Here is a 22,829-nt window from a genome sequence, read left to right on the forward strand (position 1 = left end):
GGCAATAAATATCCACAATTATACTACTTCAGTAATCAAAAGAAACGAGCTGTTGGTTGGCCCGTCCTACGTACGGGAATCGAGTAGTCAATTAAAACTGAATATGATTCAGAACAGCTAGTTTACAATTTGGTGGCCGATTCACACACACTGGGGCTTTGAGTACAGTAGCTACATACCACCTTCCACTGCATAGGCCTACTATCACTTACCGTACCTTATTTTACCACCTTGGCCACTGAAACCTCTAAAGTTGAAGTATCTTCTCTCCGCCATGCAAAGCCTGCCCAGCCCATCCGAGATCTGAGCCTTTTGGTCTACTTTTGGAATGTACCCCTTTATCAAGTTTCACACGTAAACCACTTATATCTTAAAGGATTAAGCACTTATACTTAAACGGATTGCATTTATGACAAAACTTGATTATAGCTTAAAATGTTTAGTTCAAAATTACACAATCTCCTGATAACATAGATCTTTTACGGTAGTAAATAAACTGTATTTTAAAGTAAAATAGTGTGTAGGCAAACTCTGACGATCAATATTTTTGTATACAAACAACTTGTATCATAAACATTTCAATGACAGTTAGAAACCAGCTGTTAGTTAAACCAACACTAAAACTACTTTAACTCGTCCGTCGGCTGCTATACTTTTTGATAATTAAAACTTAATTTCTAAAAAACTGAAACCCTAAACTAAAATTATGGCTTCAACATTCCCTAGTTCTCAAAATTATCTTTCTTTCAACACAAAAATCATAAAAATCCGTCAAGTGGTTGATTCAGAATCGTGAAATTAAAAAACCCTGTTTCGTTTTTATATATAGGACTAGCAGAGTACCCGTCTTTCGTACGTGGTTGGCATATAAGTATAAAATGCTTATTGCAGTTATACTCAAGCTTATTTGCGTTTGCAATGGGAGAGGACACAGTTTCATAAAATTTGCTTCTTTAAATTCACGGTATATTTATAGTATTACACATCTACCATAGCCATAATGTTCTACCACTTCACCTAAACAAAAGAGAAAAATAAGTTACTAAAAATTTTTAGAATATCACAAATTATTCATGAAGTAAAAAACATAAAGATAACTGTTAACAATCCTACTTTGACAGTACTCAATGTGTATCACAGTTTTTTGTTACTGCTTAGTTCAAATTAGCTGTTTTCATAAATGCAAAAAATAATAGTGCTGCACCCTATTGGTAAATCTTATAACGTTAATGCTTTTGTATATGATAGAACCAACATTTTTAGTTGAAACAGCTGACTAAATTCTTTAATTCCCTTTAAATATGAATACTCATGGGGAACTAAAGAGCCACTGGGGCGGAGCCCGAAAGGATTTTTGAGATAATCAGGAATGTGAGCTATCATCATGCCAAATTTCAGCCAAATCCGTCCAGTAGTTAATGCGCGATTGAACTGCAAACAAACAAACAAACAAACACACAAACTTTCACATTTATAATATTAGTAAGATAACTGGTAAACTAAATTGTACCATGTTTGAACCTTGTGTGTTCCATAAAAATGCCAACCCAGTACCAAGGGCACTTGAGTATTCTGCTAGCTTAGTTATAAAAGACAAATTGCAGTCTATCATAATATTCCTTGCTATTAATATACCTACTTCGTAAACATTTATAAAATTTATTTATTACTGTTACTTATTTTTTAAACCATATGTCTGATATTGTTTAAATTATTGTAAACATTCAAATCTTTAACAATCATGTAAAATTTTCCAGTTAATTTTGGTTTTATCAAGAAAACTCAAGATAAATTTTAAATATTACAAATACTTGTTTGGTAAGTAGAATTTTTATAGATAAAAAAAGTAAAACTTTATTATCAATACCGTACATGCCTAAACCATGTTGTTGTGGGACATTGACAAGGACTCCAAAGATATCTCTTATTTTTAAAATTACCTAAATTTAATTTCAGGTCAGCTCTAAACTGAATTTCTTATCTGTAATTTTAGCGAATATTCAATATGGGGAATAAGATATTACCGTAGGTCTCATTGTAAGACCTAGACCCAGAACCAATTTATTTTTCGTTTTGAGGTGCCCAGAGGTCAAAACGCCATCCATTCAAGTTCATATATATAGTATATTTATATGTGTGTGTGTCCGTTAGCACTATAACTTAAGCAAAAAATGAAAGGATTTTGAAGAAACTTAATATAAACGTGTAAACCTACACATTTATTACATCAAACAAGTTCGGGAAACAGCACGATTGGACTATGGGAACGGGGTTTTATGGGGTAAAATTTTTTTTCCCCATTTTTGATCCTAAAAACATAAAATTTTGCAATTTCTTTCTAAACTGTAGAGCTATAGAGCTACCTATATTGCTAACTATAGAGCTTAAAAAAAAAATAATTTAGTGTATTCAAGCATTGCTAACAGTTGCAGAAAGTATTCCAAAAAAGTTAAAATTTAAAATTCTCAGGTTATTTCTTATTGAGAATAAATAAACTGCCGTAGTTAGCTTGTTTATTGATATATTTTAATGCAATTTGGCAAATTTCTTTATTTCAAACTAATCTATCAATATTTCTATAAAGAAATACACATCATCATCCCTGTAGCAGAAACCTAGGCAAAAAATAAAGTAGTAATTTTATTGAAAGTAGGAAATAAATCTGACAACTTAAAGAGAATATGTTAGTGGAAATCCAGCCAGGTAAATGGAAATTTACTTAATAACTTCTTGAGCAGCATCTTACGGGTTATTAAATTACCTGAAAGTGAATAAGGAATAGGTTTTATGGGTAAAATCAAACTAAAATCAAGAACACATTTTTTAAAACCTTGTTGGCAAGATGTTCATTACGATACATGCTTTAAATGTTTTAAATCTTGAAAAGATAAAAATATTAAAAATATCTTTGTTAAATTCAGTATGCAATTTTAAAACGTCATAAGATAGCAAACAAACAAATAATTATTAAACTTTTTCTCAATATGACAGGTATTTTTGCTGTTATAACTTTAATTACAAAAAAAGGATGAATTGTGAAATGCTATGGAAACTTTTACTTAGCATTTAACAGTTTCTATAAATAAATATAGGCTTACACATTTGCACCAAATTAAATCAAATTAAGGTGATTTTAACTCAAGTTATTGTGTGTGCCAATGCACACATAATGGATTATCTTTGGCCTTTGGGGACACCATGGCAAAAAAGTAAACTGGTACCTGGTCCAGGTGGTAAGATAAGATCTACGGTAATAGCTTAATCCCTATACAGTACATTTACTAAAAGCATGAAATTTGGTTAGAATTTAGTTGTTAAAGTGTAATACCGTAGATAAAACATACTCCCTTAGTAGATTTGTCATCTTTATGGAACAGTTGAAGCCAGTTTTATTGTTAGTTCTGTACGTCCAATCCAACTGTAGAGATCGTGTTCTGTTTACAATTTGTTTCTTGTTATTTCAGTCATTTAAAACCTCATTTAACCAAATAAAACTATATAATCATAAACAATAACTGGTCTCCTAGTTATATAACCAAATAGTAACGCACAAATCATGAAAATAACCCTAAAATAATAGAAACAATATTTCGTCTACCCCAGCGATCAGTGGTGGACTTACATGAACTAGACACAAAAAACAAGCTTCAAAATTTGCAATGGGATGAGGAGTCTACTTAATAAATGGAAATATTTAGAACCATCAGAAAAATTATTTACAACCCAGGCAATATGCACTACATTTTTGAGACAATTAGTTCTGACAAGACTATTTCCTTACCTATCTCTTGTCTTTGGCCAGTAAAAGTGAAAAGTCAACAAACATCAACAAACATTAGCTCCAGAATAAACAGTAGCTCCAACTCAAATTACTAAGTAAACATTTATACATTTACATTACTTGCTGTGTGCCTGTTCTACAGCCTGGGATCTTGTAGTCAGTTGAAACATTATTCAGACCAACAGGTGGATTGCATATTAAAGTGTGCAGTTATCCAGATATGCTTGCAAACATATTGTAGGAATACTCACAATATTAAAAAACACAATATCTGACAGTTTCAAACAAAACCAAATGCTTTGCAATCAAGTGTCACCGGAATCTGTTTTGTTCTATTTTATAACCAAAAAATTATCTTAACATTAAACTGGTCCTTGGGAAAACTACCGGTACCGGAGAGTCATCGACGAAATTTAGTTGTGGATAATTGAGTAGGTATGCCTACGTACCAATAAGATATGGACCACAGACCTATTGGTGATATGCTCCAGCGATAGCAGCGCAATGGTGGTGAGTCAAAACCGAAAGTGACACATTGGAAAAGCAATTGTTACAATCAAAACGAAATTGCAAAGATCCTCCAGGAGCGCAGCAACCCAACACAGTAGTTAAACTTGTAATAATAATTTAGAATCACTCTGTAATAAAACTATTAATTAGCCTACAGTGTAGTTGGGATTTTTTACTTGTCACAACAGCATTTGAAACCGTGAGTGGAAACCTCGGTTGTAGGCTTTTGGCACGATGATTTAAAAATTCTTAAAAAAGTTTCCTAGTCCTGCACACATAACACTGATTCACCATCTTTTCCCCGATTATCAAAACTCAAGTACAATTTGGTACACACATAATCTCCAGTTCCCGACCTGGACGATGGCTAGTTATTTAATTTAATTGACATATTATTGTACTTGGGATCAAGAAACTCCGTTATGTAAGCCACACAGTTATTAATCTCACTTGGTTTTGGATTTGCTTATAAATTTGATCGGAAATGGTCACAAAGTAAAAGAGAACCTGTGCGGTCCAATAAGCCGCACAGTAAATATATAACGTCTAGAGGAAAATGTTATGCTTAAATTTGAGTAATTCTAGTTACATCTTAGAGTTGTTTGAAAACTTGTTAGAAACTAATTTTAAATATCTCTATTTGTGTCGTCAAGGTTCATCTACATTATTTCTGCTCTCAGTTTTAACTGATAACTTCTAACGGATGCTAAACGCTCTGCTTCAATTTGAGTAACATGTTGCAACAGTTTTTCCAGCATTGAGAATTCAAGAAAACTGTTGTCCTACTGATAACCTGTGTTAAGTAATTAAAGTTGGGTCATTTTATTTCTTTGATTTAAGACATCCCCCTAGACTAAAGAATGTTCTTTGCAGAGAATCCTGAAAAGTGGGGTGATATTAACCTTTTGATGTGCTCCATTTTTTACCCACAAACTATGGGTTACCAACTGGACAGCCATAATCTGCTTTGAAAAGACTAAAGCAGCAACACAACGGAATGTTGGTTAATGTAATTTAATGTGTTGTCTGCCAGTCACAGTATCTATACCGATTTAGAACATTCTCACGTTGTTCAGTGGAGTTTCTCTTAATATATGTCCCAAAGTTTTGAAAGTATGGATTCATTTGTCGAAATAGGTTCGATAACTCTTGTAGCTATAAGATTTGGATAGCAATTTTAATTTTCTCTTTTTGAACAGCGTATATTATTTGCTCCTCCTGAATCATAACTTGACCGTAACTACTCGATCGTTGAATACATAAACACTAATTCCTTCACTTATGTTTGGTCTAAATATAAATAATAATGTTTGGTCTTTGCTACTAACACTTTCAATAGCAAATGAGTTTTTGAAACTTCTTACTAGAAATGTCTGGATTGTGTTGGTGAATTCAGTAAAAAAAACTTTGTATAAGTTTGCCCGAGGAACTGGCATCATAACTTAGAAGTAAACAATCCATTTGCGTTTTTTTATCAATTGAAGTAGAGCGAGTAATACAAATGTTTACAATAAAAACATAAGGTAAGGTAAATGCACCAGTAGCTGACAGTGCTCCAGAAGCTGACAGTTTGAGTTTCTTTACATTATAATGTGGTCTCTTAAAAATATTTACACATGATTGCATTGTTAGAAGAACATACGGTATGTTTATTCTTGACTTTTTAACAAACAAATCAGTGAAATTTAGCCCACACTCACTGAATGGTGTTGGTTTGAAAGAGACCCTGTCTTTACACATCACATTTAGTCGATTTCCTTAATGAAATTGTTAAGAAGGTAAGTTTGGTTTTTTGTCATTTCGCTAAATTTCTTAAATAGTATTAATGATTAGGCTCATTATTTTTATCAATTATACCTTTGTTGACAATTCCATAATAAAATTGGGGTGTTAGGGGTTTTGGATTTAAAATGATATCAATGTCAGGCTTTAGTACACAAAAGCTATACAAGTTCCACTAGCTGACAGATATTTGCTACTTGCACAATATTAAATTGGTTTTACCCATCAAAATTTGCTTGCTATTTATAATTTATGTGATCTCAACCACACCTTAAAATGTCATTATAATAAAGAAATAAGACCCCATAACTACTTTTAGCGAATTTCCCTATTGGAAATAGAGCTATTACCGTAGGTCTCATGGTAATTTTTTAATTAATTTTTTTTTTTATGTAAATATTTTTTATTTTAAAATATGTAAAATAAATTTTCTAAATAACGTTTTAAATGATTTTATAATTTAATTATTAAGTTAGATTTTATTTGACTTATTGAGCGAAGCTCTTATACGTCGACTTTTATGCATTTCGTAATACGCAAACTCCTCCTAGACGGCTGAATCAATCGGTTTAAAATTTTGCATGGTGATAAAGACCATATCGGTGAGTGCCAACATCTACCTATATGGCGTTAAAAAAGTCTCTCAGGAATCCGCCCCGCTGGGTCTCAAAGTTTCAATGTAATCCTTATGGAAGCAGTATTTTTTTACACATAAACAAAGACATATGATCAGCTGTTGACTTTTGAGTGCAGTAGATAAATAAATAGCTGATAGCATTATTCCACAGATATTAGAACATAAACGGTGGCATGGATCATAAATATAATCAAATGACGACACTAGCTTGAAGTCCGTGACGTAGGAAGTGGTGAAGGAAGTAGTAAATGTAAAGAGTCTGGAGTGTGGAAACAACTGTGACGATTAGATTTAGGTAGGTATCTGCATTCCTAAAATTCTATGGGAAGGGAGGAAAACGGGTCCGTGACGTAGGAAGTGGTGAAGGAAGTAGTCAAGGCGAGCTGCCCAGAGTGTGGGAACTGTTTATGACGATTAGATTAAGGTATCTGCAATCCTAAAATGCTATGGGAAGTGAGGAAAACGGGTCCGCGACGTAGGAAAGGGTGAAGGAAGTAGTCAAGGTGAGCTCTCCAGGGTGCGGGAACTGTTTATTACAATTAGATTAAGGTATCTTCAATCCTAAAATGCTATGGGAAGGGAAGGAAACAGGTCCGCGACGTAGGAAAACGTGAAGGAAGTAGTAAAGGCGAGCTGTCCGGAGTGTGGAAACTGTTTATGACGATTTGATTTAGGTATCTGCATTCCTAGATTCTATGGGAAGGGAGGAAAACGGGTCCGCGATGTACGAAGAGGTGAAGGAAGTAGTCAAGGTGAGCTGTCCGGATTGTGGGAACTTTTTATGACAATTAGATTAAGGATCTTCAATCCTAAAATGCTATTGGATGGGAAGGAAACAGGTCCAGGACGTAGGAAGTGGTAAAAAATAGTCAAGGCGAGCTGTCCGGAGTGTGGAAATGGTTTATGACTATTAGATTAAGGTATGTGCAATCCTAAAATTCTATGGGAAGTGAGGAAAACGGGTCCGCGACGTAGGAAGTGGTGAAGGAAGTAGTCAAGGTGAGCTCTCCGGAATGTGGGAACTTTTTATGACAATTAGATTAAGGATCTTCAATCCTAAAATGCTATTGAATGGGAAGGAAACAGGTCCGCGACGTAGGAAATGGTGAAGGAAGTAGTAAAGGCGAGCTGTTCGGAATATGGGATCTGTTTATGACCATTAGATTAAGGTATTTGCAATCCTAAAATGGTATGGGAAGGGGGGAAAACGGGTCACGACGTAGGAAGTGGTGAAGGAAATCGTCAAGGCGAGCTGTCCGGAGTGTGGAAACTGTTTATGACTATTAGATTAAGGTATCTACAATCCTAAAATGCTATGGAACGGGAGGAAAACAGGTCCGCGATGTACGAAGTGGTGAAGGAAGTAGTCAAGGCGAGCTGTCCGGATTGTTGGATCTGTTTATGACCAATAGATAAAGGTATTTGCATTCCAATAACGCTATGGGAAGGGAGCCAAACATGTCCGTGACGTGGGAAGTAATGAAGGAAGCAGTAAAGGCGAGTTTTTCGGAGTGTGGGAACTGTTTGTGACGATTAGATTAAGGTATCTTGGTATCTACAATCTTAAAATTCTATGGGAAGAGAGGGACAGGTCTGCGACGTAAGAAGAGGTGAAGGAAGTAGTAAGGTGAGTAGTGTGGAGTTTGGGAACTGGAAACCATTGTAGCAGTTAGATTAATGTATCTGCAATGCTGAAATGCTACGAGAAGGGATGGAAGCATGTCCACGACATATAAAATGGTGAAAAAAGTAGTAAAGGCTAGCAGTGCGGAGTCTGGGCATTGTTTGTGGCAATTAGATGAACGTATCTTAAATACTAAAATGCTATGGAAAGTGATGAAAACAGGTCCACGATGTAGGAAGTGGCTTAGGAAGTAGTAAAGTATGAACATATTGTGAGAATCGTCTGTGGCAGTTAGATTATTGTATCTTCAATCCTAAAATGCTATGAGAAGGGAAGGAAACAGGTCTATGACGTAGGAAATGTTGAAGGAAGTAGTAAGGCTTGCAGTGCAGAGTGTAGGAACTGTCTTTGGCAATTATAAATTAATGTATCTGCAATCCTAAAATGCTATGGGAAGAGAGGGAAAGAGCTCCACTACTTAGGGGGTGGTGAAGGAAGTAGTAAAGGCGGGCAGTGTTGAGTGTGGGAATGGATTAATCTGCAAATGAATTCATTTTAATTTAATTTAATTTTAATTTATTTTTTATGATTTTTTTAATTTATCTGCAATGGAAATAATGCTATGGGAAGAGAGACTGTAGGTTAACATGATTATGAAGCATGAATCGTTACATATTTCGATACGTATTCAATCGTTTACAATAGAAATTTACAACTGAGTTGACAACAGCTGAGTTTTACTCCATAGAGGCTAAAAACTAATTTTATCCCCTAAAGAGTGAAAATGCTACTTTAGACCCGCAACTAAAATATAACTATATATAACACACGCACCAATGACGACTGTTTTTACTGCAGTATGACAAAAACAATATAATATGAACCCTTGATGACTCCGCTCAATTTTGTGGATGCATCTGCGAACGCCACCTAGTAAATTATTAAACCCTTAGGTTTAGCAGCTATTACATTTTTAGTACTAGTGTCAGCTACTGGAACAACTGACAGTCAGCTACTGGTACAAGCACTTTTTTCACTGTCAGCCACTGGAACACGTACAAAGGTTGAATTAAGTTTAAAAATGTTATAAAATATATTTAAAAACCCCTTTTTTATGACAAATTTGAAAACTACACTAAATTTAGAATCACATAAAATCCGTAATATCTCTTTAGTTCCTATTTATTCAAAACCACGGATTATTAAGTGAGTATAGTTTCTTATACTGTCAGCTACTGGTGTGTTTACCTTATGTCAAGATTAGGTATAATCTTACTACTTGAACTAAGATAAATTCAAGTTCTCCTCCAGTTTTCAATATTTCTTCCTAGAACTCGAGGCATTTTCTGTTCTTCCAACAAAACTGATTAACTGTTTAACTTGGTCTTAACCTACTGATTATTACAATAACATTAATATTTACTCCCAAAAAATAATGAGTTTCTTTTTATAAACAGCTGTTCTTTGTTTTTAAATTTGTTTTAAGTATTTCTTATGGGGAAAACCTGACCTTTTAGAGGATCTCACACCCTTAAGGGTAGGACTTTTTATATTCTAAAACCTTATTGCAAAACTACATATTGAGACAAATCTTTTGACACCTTAAACGTTGAAATTGGTCCACAAATAAGGGAGGAGTTGTGTTCACAAAAAACTGCTTCACATATTGTATATCTATCTATCTATCTATACTATTATAAAGAAGAGGTGGTGTCTGTGTGTGTGTGTGTTTGTATGAGCTAATCTAAAAAACTACTGAACCTACTGGGCTCAAATTGCACACAAATGAAGCTACAGTTCCGAGGATACATATAGAACTATTCCCGCTTCGATATTGTCCTACGGCTCTGCCCCGTGGGCATTCAAAAATTTGAGGTGAGAGATTTAAAAGTAAATATTGATTGATGGTATCCATGGTAACAAAGAGCAAACCTACAAAGTTTAAAAATGTAAACAAGCAGAACTAACTTGTCAAATGAATTTTGATTTTACAATTCCACACAGCTGGTTCAAACATATTAAATACTGCACGAATATTAGAACAGAGAGGGTAAGGATTATAAATTAAAATAATGATGTCACTAGCCTAAATGTAAACATTATTTAACATCACTTAAATGGAGCTGTCAAACCATATGTATAAGCATTTTATACTTCTATGCCAACCCCGTACGAAGGACGGGTACTCTGCTAGTATATCTATCTATATTAATAGGCAAGCATGTTTCTTTAAAACCTTTTTTCTCAGCTCGCGTGTATCGTAGGAAAAATCTACGCATACCGTTAGAAAGCTATTTTCCTGTAGGTGTGCAGAATCCCTTTATAAATTAAAATAGGCTCAAAAATAAGCACAAAAAATGAATTTGAAATTTAAAAAAATTAACATGGGTATTATGGGTTGCTATGGTGATGACGAAATAACAACACAATATAAACAGAAAATCAAAACAAATGGAAGACATTCCAATCACATGTTTTATTTACAGTGTGGGGTGAAAATAGAGAAGGTTGTACAAAACATACTTTTGGTCGATTTTTCGACCACGGGGCGTGCTCTCGTATATATTAATAGGCAAGCATATTTCTTTAAAACCCTTTTTCTCAGCTTGTGTGCATCACAGGGAAAATATACGCATACTGTGGGAAAGATATTTTCCTGTAGATGTACAGAATCAGAATCCCCAAATTTAAAATAAATTAAAAAACACAAAAAATGAATTTAAAATTTAAAAAAATTAACATATGGGCCTTATGGGTCTTATGCTGGTTACGAAATAACAACAAAATATATACAGAAAATCGAAGCAAATGTAAGAAATTACAATCCCATGTTTATTTACAGCGAGGGGTAAAAATAGAGAGGTTTTTACAATAGAGATTTTTTAGGCCGAGTTTTCGATCATGGAAACTATAAATCATATAATTTTTTTATAATTATACTATACAAGAATTATACTCCTATTATTGGTTTTATTCCTATTTTTATTTTTTAATATCCGTTAGGCGTTCAATGTAATTTATAGTTCTAACATGCTTGGTAATAATGTGGTTTGCTTTTAAATGTGATTGTAAAATAATTTAATCTATAAGTATAAAAGAGGATGTTTGTATATATATATATATTTGTTTGGCAGTGATAAACTCAGACACCGCTGAACCGATTGCCACGAAACTTGGTACATACGTGTAGAATTTCATGGAATAGGTTTATACACCATCAATTTCGTGATCCGTCCAATAGGCTCCGCCCAAGTGGCTCTGGAGTTTCCCATGTTAACCTTATGAGAAATGGAATTAATGAATCTTAACAGCTGTTTCAATTAAACAAGTTGGTTCTGTTCTATGATGTTCAATAGCATTAAAGTTACAAGGATTACCAACAGGGTGTAGCACTATTATTTCTTTTACATTTATGACAACAGCTAATTTGCAACCAAAAGGTGAGTGAGCATAGCGAACAAACTTCAACCTTGAGGCGGGTTAGCGTAGTGAACGAGCTAACCTGAAGGCAAGTGAGCGCAGCGAACGAGCTCCAACCTAAAGGTGAGTGAGCGTAGCGAACGAGCTCCAACATAAAGGTGAGTGAGCGTAGCGAACGAACTTCAACCAGGACGTGATTGAGCCATGCGAACGAGATCATCTTGAAAATTAAGAAGTTAAATGGGGCAAAGCCCGCGGGTTACAGCTTGTCAAATAGTAAAAGTAATAATGTTGAAAAGTAGGCTATATAATACAGTACTGCTGACCAAACACTTTTAGATTTTACAATAATGTTCAAATCTTACTATATGCGTAAATCAACTTATCATGTTTACATTTTTTTTCAAAACGTACGGTTATCATGTAGGTGTATATTTTATTGTAGCATTAATAGTTGACAGTGCTAATCAGTACAATTTATTCCAGGAACTCAAGACAGGCTCAAGATTATTGAAGCAAAATTTTTAAATGTGAAGACATCACTATACTTTATAAATATTATTCCTCAGAAGAACTTATTAGGGAAAAATAAAAAAATGGCGCAAGCTCAGAGCGGCCAGTTATCATTGTATGTCAAACAACTTCTTCATCTGCTTGGTTCACTTGAAACCATTCTGAACTCTGAGCCACAAGGCAATAAGCTAGAAACTGAGAGGTCCTTGGCACCTGTACCAACCAAGAGTTGCCAGTTACCATCATCAGATGGAATCCCACTACCGAAACCATTCGATTCATGGGTATCACCTCCTGATGGCGAGTGGATTATAAATCATACAGGGCATGCAGTCTTAGTTCCTTTCCTAAAAAGTCCGCTTTATGGGACATGGTTTATGAACTCTTCAGGCAACCCAGAATTTTTACCCAATGGAAGACAACTTCTTCCCCTTCCTCGGGGAGGAAAATGGACCATCTCATCTAGTGGAAGGCCTGAGTGGGTTGTTACACAAAACCCTACATGTACAACTGAAGAACAAACCACTCCCCCTCCTGGCGAGTGGATTATAAATCATACAGGTTATGCAATCTTAGTTCCTTTCCAAAAAATGAGGCTTTTTGGGACATGGTTTATGAACACTTCAGGCAAACCAGAATTTTTACCCGATGGAAAAATATTTCCTTCACTTCCTCAGGGAGGAAAATGGACCATCTCATCTAGTGGAAGGCCTGAGTGGGTTGTTACACAAAACCCTACATGTACAACTGAAGAACAAACCACTCCCCCTCCTGGCGAGTGGACTATAAATCATACAGGGTATGCAATCTTAGTTCCTTTCCAAAAAATGAGGCTTTTTGGGACATGGTTTATGAACACTTCAGGCAAACCAGAATTTTTACCCGATGGAAAAATATTTCCTTCACTTCCTCAGGGAGGAAAATGGACCATCTCATCTAGTGGAAAGCCTGAGTGGGTTGTTACACAAAGCCCTACAATTACAACTGAAGAACAAACCACTCCCCCTCCTGGCGAGTGGACTATAAATCATACAGGGTATGCAATCTTAGTTCCTTTCCAAAAAATGAGGCTTTTTGGGACATGGTTTATGAACACTTCAGGCAAACCAGAATTTTTACCCGATGGAAAAATATTTCCTTCACTTCCTCAAGGAGGAAAATGGACAATCTCATCTAGTGGAAAGCCTGAGTGGGTTGTTACACAAAGCCCTACAATTACAACTGAAGAACAAACCACTCCCCCTCCTGGCGAGTGGACTATAAATCATACAGGGTATGCAATCTTAGTTCCTTTCCAAAAAATGAGGCTTTTTGGGACATGGTTTATGAACACTTCAGGCAAACCAGAATTTTTACCCGATGGAAAAATATTTCCTTCACTTCCTCAGGGAGGAAAATGGACCATCTCATCTAGTGGAAGGCCTGAGTGGGTTGTTACACAAAACCCTACAATTACAACTGAAGAACAAACCACTCCCCCTCCTGGCGAGTGGACTATAAATCATACAGGGTATGCAATCTTAGTTCCTTTCCAAAAAATGAGGCTTTTTGGGACATGGTTTATGAACACTTCAGGCAAACCAGAATTTTTACCCGATGGAAAAATATTTCCTTCACTTCCTCAGGGAGGAAAATGGACCATCTCATCTAGTGGAAGGCCTGAGTGGGTTGTTACACAAAACCCTACATGTACAACTGAAGAACAAACCACTCCCCCTCCTGGAGAGTGGACTATAAATCATACAGGGTATGCAATCTTAGTTCCTTTCCAAAAAATGAGGCTTTTTGGGACATGGTTTATGAACACTTCAGGCAAACCAGAATTTTTACCCGATGGAAAAATATTTCCTTCACTTCCTCAGGGAGGAAAATGGACCATCTCATCTAGTGGAAGGCCTGAGTGGGTTGTTACACAAAGCCCTACAATTACAACTGAAGAAAAAACCACTCCCCCTCCTGGCGAGTGGACTATAAATCATACAGGGTATGCAATCTTAGTTCCTTTCCAAAAAATGAGGCTTTTTGGGACATGGTTTATGAACACTTCAGGCAAACCAGAATTTTTACCCGACGGAAAAATATTTCCTTCACTTCCTCAGGGAGGAAAATGGACCATCTCATCTAGTGGAAAGCCTGAGTGGGTTGTTACACAAAGCCCTACAATTACAACTGAAGAACAAACCACTCCCCCTCCTGGCGAGTGGACTATAAATCATACAGGGTATGCAATCTTAGTTCCTTTCCAAAAAATGAGGCTTTTTGGGACATGGTTTATGAACACTTCAGGCAAACCAGAATTTTTACCCGATGGAAAAATATTTCCTTCACTTCCTCAGGGAGGAAAATGGACCATCTCATCTAGTGGAAAGCCTGAGTGGGTTGTTACACAAAGCCCTACAATTACAACTGAAGAACAAACCACTCCCCCTCCTGGCGAGTGGACTATAAATCATACAGGGTATGCAATCTTAGTTCCTTTCCAAAAAATGAGGCTTTTTGGGACATGGTTTATGAACACTTCAGGCAAACCAGAATTTTTACCCGATGGAAAAATATTTCCTTCACTTCCTCAGGGAGGAAAATGGACCATCTCATCTAGTGGAAAGCCTGAGTGGGTTGTTACACAAAGCCCTACAATTACAACTGAAGAACAAACCACTCCCCCTCCTGGCGAGTGGACTATAAATCATACAGGGTATGCAATCTTAGTTCCTTTCCAAAAAATGAGGCTTTTTGGGACATGGTTTATGAACACTTCAGGCAAACCAGAATTTTTACCCGATGGAAAAATATTTCCTTCACTTCCTCAGGGAGGAAAATGGACCATCTCATCTAGTGGAAAGCCTGAGTGGGTTGTTACACAAAGCCCTACAATTACAACTGAAGAACAAACCACTCTCCCTTCTGGCAAGTGGATTATAAATGAAACAGGACATGTAGTGTTAAATGTTTCTGGCAAACAACTTAATGGGACATGGTTTATGAACATTTCAGGCAAACCAGAATATTTACCCTATGGAAAACCACTTCCTCCCCTTCCTCGGGGAGGAAAATGGACCATCTTATCTTGTGGAAAGCCTGAGTGGGTTGTTACACAAAACTCTCCATGTGTAACTGAAGAACAAACCACTCTCCCTTCTGGAAAGTGGATTATAAATGAAACAGGGCATGTAGTGTTAAATGTTTCTGGCAAACAACTTAATGGGACATGGTTTATGAACATTTCAGGCAAACCAGAATATTTACCCTATGGAAAACCACTTCCTCCCCTTCCTCGGGGAGGAAAATGGACCATCTTATCCTGTGGAAGGCCTGAGTGGGTTGTTACACCAAAAGGTGAATGTGTATCACCCCCTCCTGATGGCGAGTGGATTATACATTATACAGGGCATGCAGTCTTAGTTCCTTACCTAAAAGGGAGGCATTATGGGACATGGTTTATGAACGCTTCAGGCAACCCAGAATATTTACCCGAAGGACAAGAACTTCCGCCCCTTCCTAAGGGAGGAAAATGGACCATCTCATCTTGTGTTAAGTGGGTTCCCATGTCAAGTACTCAAGGTAACTTTTACAACTTTAGGGGAAATTCCATTAAAAATAATAAATATTTCCTCATTTAAGGTTCTTACAAGTAACTTTAATAAAAACCCTGTTCTATTGTATTCTTACAAAACTGTATATTCTTAAATTTTTGTTGGTCACACATCACAAACATCAGAGATTTCAAAGTGTATAGAATGCAATAAGACCACTTCAAAATTAATATACTTCTCACTTGTTATAACATGCTCCAAAATTGGGTTTTCAGTTAGACTACAAAAATTAGTGAAATTTGGAGCTATTAGACAAATGAAGTCGAGAATTCTAGCTTCAGTTCTTATTATCTTGAAATAACTTCCTAAGTCTTGGGTCAAGCATGACAGAGAAAACAAGTTTTCTTTTGAAACAACAGCTACCAAAGTTCCTGTTTTCTAAACGATCCATTGTTAACCTCATTTGGATCAGGGATCATTTCAAATTTTGGCCATTCATGTTCTGATAGCAACAACAATGTTCTTCCCTCCCACCATCGAGATTTTATTAGCTGGGCTGGAAAATGACCGCTAGAGAGCAGATCCGCTGGGTAATGGAGCCCGGAATATGTCTCAACTGTTGGGCAGAGCTAACTGAAACATTTTTTTTAACTCTGTTCTGAAAACCGACCACTGATGCTGGTTGTTGTTGATCTATGCCAGGACAACTGTAGAGTCAGTCCAAAATATATTATCTCTGTCATCAGGGCATACTGAAATCTGAAGAAATGCCTTTTCAATATCCGATATGAAACCAATAGCATTTTGTCTGAATTTAGTTAGAACAAGTGGTATTAGCTCAATTATGTTAGGACCTTGTTCCATGGAATTGTTCAAACTATGACCATTAGTGTTGACAATGGATGCGTCAAACACTAGGCGCACCTTAGTTGTAATACTTTCTTTAAAAACAGCTCTATGGAGAAGGTAGTGTACATTAATATTATTCAACTCCTCATTTATTTCTCGATTATTTCAAGTTTAAGCCATGAACCAAACACAGAATCATAATCATCGTACTTACCAATAAGTTTCAGTGTCTTGGTAGTAGAACAAAGTCTCTTTTCTGCGACGTATTTGTTGTCCTCTAGTACAGGCTGTCCTTCACTCCAAGGAAGATGCACGACATATCTCCCAGAATCTTCTTCTTAAACAGTTTTTTTTTTTAAACTAAGCTACTTGACTATCCTATTCACTCTGAAGTTTTTTCGTGCCAGTTAACTTTATTTGTAAGAATCAATAACATCTAAGAAGTCATTGTAGTTGCACTGTCTGATTCAGATTCACCAACTAGTGTCCATCCTAGTTTTGTTTTCACAGCAGCCAAATCATTACCTGTTTTTACATACTCCGATGTAATCAATTTAGGCCAACTGTCAGCTCCAAGAAGCAACTGTATGTCACTTACTTCTTCTGATGATCCACAAAAATCCGACAATATCACACCTTTTGCTTTGAGATTTTCATATATTCTGACGTCCGACATTTTAGGTATGAAGCTGCGGATACGAGGTGTATCCAAAACTTTGAAATCTTCATTAAAACCATCAGTTGTGGATTGAAGTTTTACAGAATAAACTCCATGAAACCTTAAATTTGTTTTTTGTCCCCCAAACAACTCTTGACTTGTCACAGTTTTACCCATTCTCTTCAGTTTTAAATCAGATTCAAATATACATTTTTTGGCTTCCAGAGTCAATCAACGTACAAACTGTGTGTTCTTGGGTTCCCACAATGATTTTCACAAGAAGCGTGCTTAGATAAACCACTGTTGATTTACTAGTACTGTACTCGACACTAATGCCTGACTTGTACTATCCTCAGAAATAGGTACCTGTTCATCAGATTTTTTAGCTTTATTTAAGGAAAGGGTTATTTTCTTTTGTAGATCTTCACATTTAATCGGATAGTGTTTTCTTAAACAAGTTGCCTACTTTACCATACCTTTACCGGAATTACTCATGTGTTGACCTTTTAAACACTTGAAAGAAGATCCTTTCTTCTTTAAAATATCTTTTTGCTTAAGAAGAGTCATATCCAAAGCTTTCACCCAATCTTGAGATCTGTGGTTTTTATCACAAAACACACAAGTCAATGAATAAGTACCTTCCGTAGTCAATACAAGTGCCGCAACCGAAGGCTGTTTCTCAAAAGGCTTTCTGTTCGTTTTGCTTCTCAAAGTTTTTATTTGTTTTATTAGAAGATCCCCAAAAAACTTGAGAGGAACTTGCAATTCCAAACCCTTCCAATTCCATGGAGACTTTTTGTTTCCCCTCTACTTCGTTTGTAAGGAACGCCAAAAAATTCTCCAGGAAATCTTTTGAGGAACTTTTATGATTGTTGGAGTTGTGGTTCATCGTTCTCTACCAAAGTTTGAGGACGTCTTCGAGCAGACTTGATGGAAATAACAGTGAGGCAAAATGCTCTGAAGTCACTTAACATTCTTTAAGTGTAACTGGATCTTGTCATAAAAATACCGACAAAGTTGGTTTTTCTTTACTTGTGACGTTCTATATCGTTAGAGCCAACATTTGCCTCATGTGCTCTGAAGAGATCGTCTCTTCCGAATCGACTCTTCAGAGCTTCAACAACTTCGTTGTACATTTCAGGTGTTGCAGGGTAGCTTTCAACCAAGTCACGGGCAGGCGATCCAACAGCAGTTGCCATTATAAGATACTGGATCTTATCTGCTGGGTATACATTTTGGTCTTGGTCGATCTTCTTAAATTGATACCGAAATGGAAACCACTCGCCTAGTTCCCTGTTAAACTCTTTTAGTTTCAAATAAGGTAACTTGTATCAGCGTCCTGCTTTATTTGACCCTGAACTTTGTTACGTTATTTCACTTTATTCATCTTTAAGTAAATTCTTTTCATAAATTTTTAGATGATCCACTTTCTTAGAAACAAGATGATATTGTACAATATATTCACTTTGCCCTAGAAGTTCTTCATCAATGTCTTCATTTCTCCCATCACCTTCTAATAATTGATCATATATTGACGAATTTAGGTCGTTCAGAGTGCAAAAATGATTATTTATTATTTCAAGCGGTGCTGATACTTGTGTAAAATCATCTATTTCTTTCTTAAAAAATATCTTTAAGTTATTTAACTGTCACAGTAAATGTCCTTCGAATATCAGATCTTGATTTCTTTAGTTTTGTCAGCTCAGCCATCCTTATAATAATACGTGAAGCGATTTCTACGAAACACTACTCCTCCGTTAATAATGGACAGATTTTTACAAATGATGTGTCAAAATTAAGTATTTTTTGTGTAGACCACTCACCAATTCCTGTAACAAAAGTCCTCGAACTTTGCACCACAGGCTATTTAAATCCCAATGTATTTCTTATGAAGAAAATATTTTGTTAACTTGAACAGTTGAATAATTTGTATTAATTACAGCTGTTCATAGTAAACACATGATACACACAAAAGGGTTCGTTTTCAGTTTCGATAAGTGGAGTGGAGTGATTGATTACATTATCTTTGAGTTGACTCTTTTAAGTCATCGGAAATTATGACTGTTATTCGTTTTGAAATAACATCCGTAATACTTTGCAATTGCTCGAATTCGAGCAACAGGCTCACACATATTCTTAAATTTTTGTCATAACACAACACAATGTTTACAAAAAGTCAGAACATAAATCAACTATATGATCATTGTAATTCCAAAAAGTAGTTAATGAAAGTCTTAGTTTAAGAAAGTCTTTTAACTTCAATTCTTAACAGTAACTGTGATGTACGGTACGTATTATTGCTTGGTCGGTTTCTTCTTATGTAACAGGAGATTCAAAGGCTAAAAATACCGCCAAATCTGGAGATGAATCCTATGCTGTCTCCATTACTAAAATAATAACTGATAATGCCATTTCAGGAGCTACTTCAGAACGCCACTACGCACCAACACCCACAAGATCACAAATGCCACCCAAAGTGGAAGATGGCAATCTCCCTAATACCAGTTTACAGGAAACATATCCAATAGATTCTCATCCTGCCACAAGCAAGGTGTATCAAGATGTTTATAAAACTCTGCAGAATATTGATGAGTGTGTTAGCAAAATTATGCACAAACTAGGTTAACACAATTAAAGTAAGGATTCATATTGGCAGAGTATTCCTTTTATTTTATCATTACTTGCATTCCATCAATTATTGTCACTACACAGAGACCATTAACATTATTAGATTTTTTTACAACACAGGCCTTTTAAAACTGTGTAACAAGTATTTTTTTAATTTAAATTCTCCGATACAATTTAAGATTTTGAGAGACATATTTACAATCCTGTAAAATAGCAAACCTAGTCTAGTGAATAATCAAAAGTTGCCGAATTGATCCTAGGAAAAGTCAGTAGAGTAACTTTTTGAGGCTTCAAAAATGGAACCAGCTAACTTTGATCATTGGGTTTTGGTCCTGGCTAAGACTACGGCCACACAGGCGTTTTTACACATAAACACAGTGTAAAAACACACGAAAAATATGATTAGCATCAAATGTAATGTAAATCCTGTGCAGTGTGTTTTACTGAAATAGCGGGCACATCTTTAAAGTTTCCCACTGACTGCGGTTGTGATGAAAAATGAGCTGTGGCATATTTTTGATGATTTTGCATCAGCGCCTCTTCAGTAATGTCCAATCTTGGACATATTTAAAAATGCCAACGCTAAATACCAAATGGTATTTGGTTGATAACCTGATGGTTAAAAATTAAACTAAATAACAAATTAATTAAAAACTAGGTGAAGCCCGTTGAAATCGATGGTCCCTTTAAGGCTTACATTAATTTATCTTACTGTGATAAATAGAGTGAAATTATACAAATTTTGAGCATTTAGCATTATTTAATGAGTAATAAGTGTAAAAATAATAATGACTATTGGCACTATTGCGTTAGTTACAAAGTATGGTTGATCATTCCATGAATAAAATATTTCCCATACGATACAGTACGTGATCAAAGTTATTATTAGTATGTTAACTGGTATCTCTTCTTTTTGGAAGAACCTTTAAATATTATTAAAATCGTTTTGGTGGATCTTTTGTGGTAAACACTTCTGCGATTTCATCAGTGTAATGCAGATTAAATCTATGCTTTTATTTGAGGAAAAATATCTGTTTGTTGAGAAGGCACGTTCTTACTTCAAAAGTCCACCCTTAAGCTGTGAAAGTTTGATCTTTTCCTTCATCACGTCGGTCAACATGCTGTACTTCTGTGCCAATAACCTTCGAACATAGTTTTGAGAAAATTTGGTCATGGGGTAACTGTTAAAAGCTGGAATTCCTTAACATGCGGATGTCCAGTTGCTCAGCCTTATCAATTACTTATTAATTAATTTTTTACAGTCAAAGTGTAGTGTTATTTTAAAATACCTCACGAGCAAGTGGACCACAGTCCGTAACAGGCCACTGTAAATCATCTGTCAAGAAAGGTAATATTTTTAAGCAGGGTTTCTGTGTTTGGGTGTTATTAGACACAATAAGAGCACAATGAACTTCTTCTGCAGATGAATAATCTTTTGGTCAAGCAAGGCCGTAGCCGGGACAAACTTTTGGGGGGGGGGGTCTGGTTAGTGGCGGTTGTATCAAGGGGGTGTTGTGGGGGTGTGGAGCACACCAAAGAAAGAAGGGGGGTCTGTGGGTCCTCCCCCAGGAAAATTTTACATTTTTAAAGCCGTTAGGTGACTTTTTAAATAAGATATTAACTCCTAAAACTTTGTCTAATTCTCCAAAAATACCCATTTTACCTGTTGTTTGAAATGAGCATTGAGCAAGTAGACAATTAAAAAATTGCAGACTAAGCGAATTTCAACTTGTCTGATTACATTTTTACTAAAATATTTCCATAAATAAAACATAAGTTATATATTCCCAATTTAAATAACATTAGATTTAACGAGTGCTTAGGTTAGCTGCTACGGGGAAGGTAAAAGTGTTTTTGACAATATGTCAACAGTATAGGATGAAATAAATAAATTTGCCAAATTTTATCAACACTATATCCATAAACAAGTAAATTACAACAGTTTTCATTTTCTCCATAAGAATAACATGGGAATTTTAAATTACACTATTTTTTATTTTCTCCATGACCGTTAGGCATACAACAGCGCTTCAATATACTAAATTATTTATTTTTTTAAGCTCGACAAAATGGTTGAGAAAGAAAATACAAATTTTTTTGTTTTTAGCTAAACAATGGGAAAACCCCATTTTTACCCCATAAAACCCCCCATAAACCCCTGTTCCCATGGTCCGATTATGCTGGTTCGCGAACTCGTTCGAATAAACGTAGGTTTACACGTTTGTACCAAATTTCATCAAAATCGGATAATTTTTGCTCGAGTTATTACGCTAACGGACACATATATAAATATATATATTAATTTGAACGGATGGTGTTTTTGGCCTCTGGGGACCTCAAAACGAAAAAGTAAATCGGTCCCGGGTCTAGGTCTTACCATGAAACCTACGGTAATAGCTTATTCCCTATATGGGAAATTCGCTAAAATGAGTTAAGTGTCAAAATATGTGCTATCTGCCAAGCCCAATACGTTAAAAAGCGGGTTATCTGCAAAACAATAGCTCCAATACGTTTAAACAGTGGCCGCTAGAATGCGCATGGGTCAACTTCATCAGCTGAGGAAATGAAAACCGGGCTATGTGCCAAGCGTCTTTACAACCCATTTTGAGGCTATTCTGGCAGTGTTGGTAGAGGTGTACACGTGAGTTTATACTTAAAATGGGCGATGCCACAGAAAACATATTATAGTAGTATGTTTTCTGTGGCGATGCAGAGTTAGTAGAAGTTAAGAAGAGACGTCCTAAAAAAAGCATTCAGTGAATTGGAGCCATGTAAAAAAATAAAAGTTTTAAAGAAAATGTGCAGCTAGATGCTCTGAAACACCTACCACAGTCCTTGTATGCTATAAACAAAATGAAAAAAGAGAAGAAAGATGACATTAAGAATATGATACC

General features: G+C 35.7%; 1 protein-coding gene across 1 annotated transcript; it reads left to right on the plus strand.

Annotated features, from left to right (window-relative positions):
* The first annotated feature begins 1,717 nt into the window (after window positions 1–1,717).
* On the plus strand, window positions 1,718–19,959 carry LOC128988598 (uncharacterized). The gene is made up of 3 exons (XM_054410020.1): window positions 1,718–1,818; window positions 12,241–15,828; window positions 19,725–19,959. Exons 2-3 carry the CDS (start codon window positions 12,351–12,353, stop codon window positions 19,931–19,933), a joined length of 3,687 nt encoding a protein of 1,228 aa, XP_054265995.1. The 5' UTR covers window positions 1,718–1,818; window positions 12,241–12,350; the 3' UTR covers window positions 19,934–19,959.
* The last annotated feature ends 2,870 nt before the right edge of the window (window positions 19,960–22,829 follow it).

This window comes from Macrosteles quadrilineatus, unplaced genomic scaffold (genome assembly GCF_028750875.1).
Source record: "Macrosteles quadrilineatus isolate MER2022 unplaced genomic scaffold, UCM_ALF_1.0 Scaffold_3__2_contigs__length_128488019, whole genome shotgun sequence".
Classification (NCBI taxonomy): Eukaryota; Metazoa; Arthropoda; class Insecta; order Hemiptera; family Cicadellidae; genus Macrosteles; species Macrosteles quadrilineatus.

Coding starts and splice junctions, on each gene's coding strand:
- LOC128988598 (XM_054410020.1), top strand. CDS start 12,351: ATGGCGCAAGCTCAGAGCGGCCAGTTATCATTGTATGTCAAACAACTT. Junction 15,829..19,724: donor TCCCATGTCAAGTACTCAAG/GTAACTTTTACA, acceptor ATGCCATTTCAG/GAGCTACTTCAGAACGCCAC.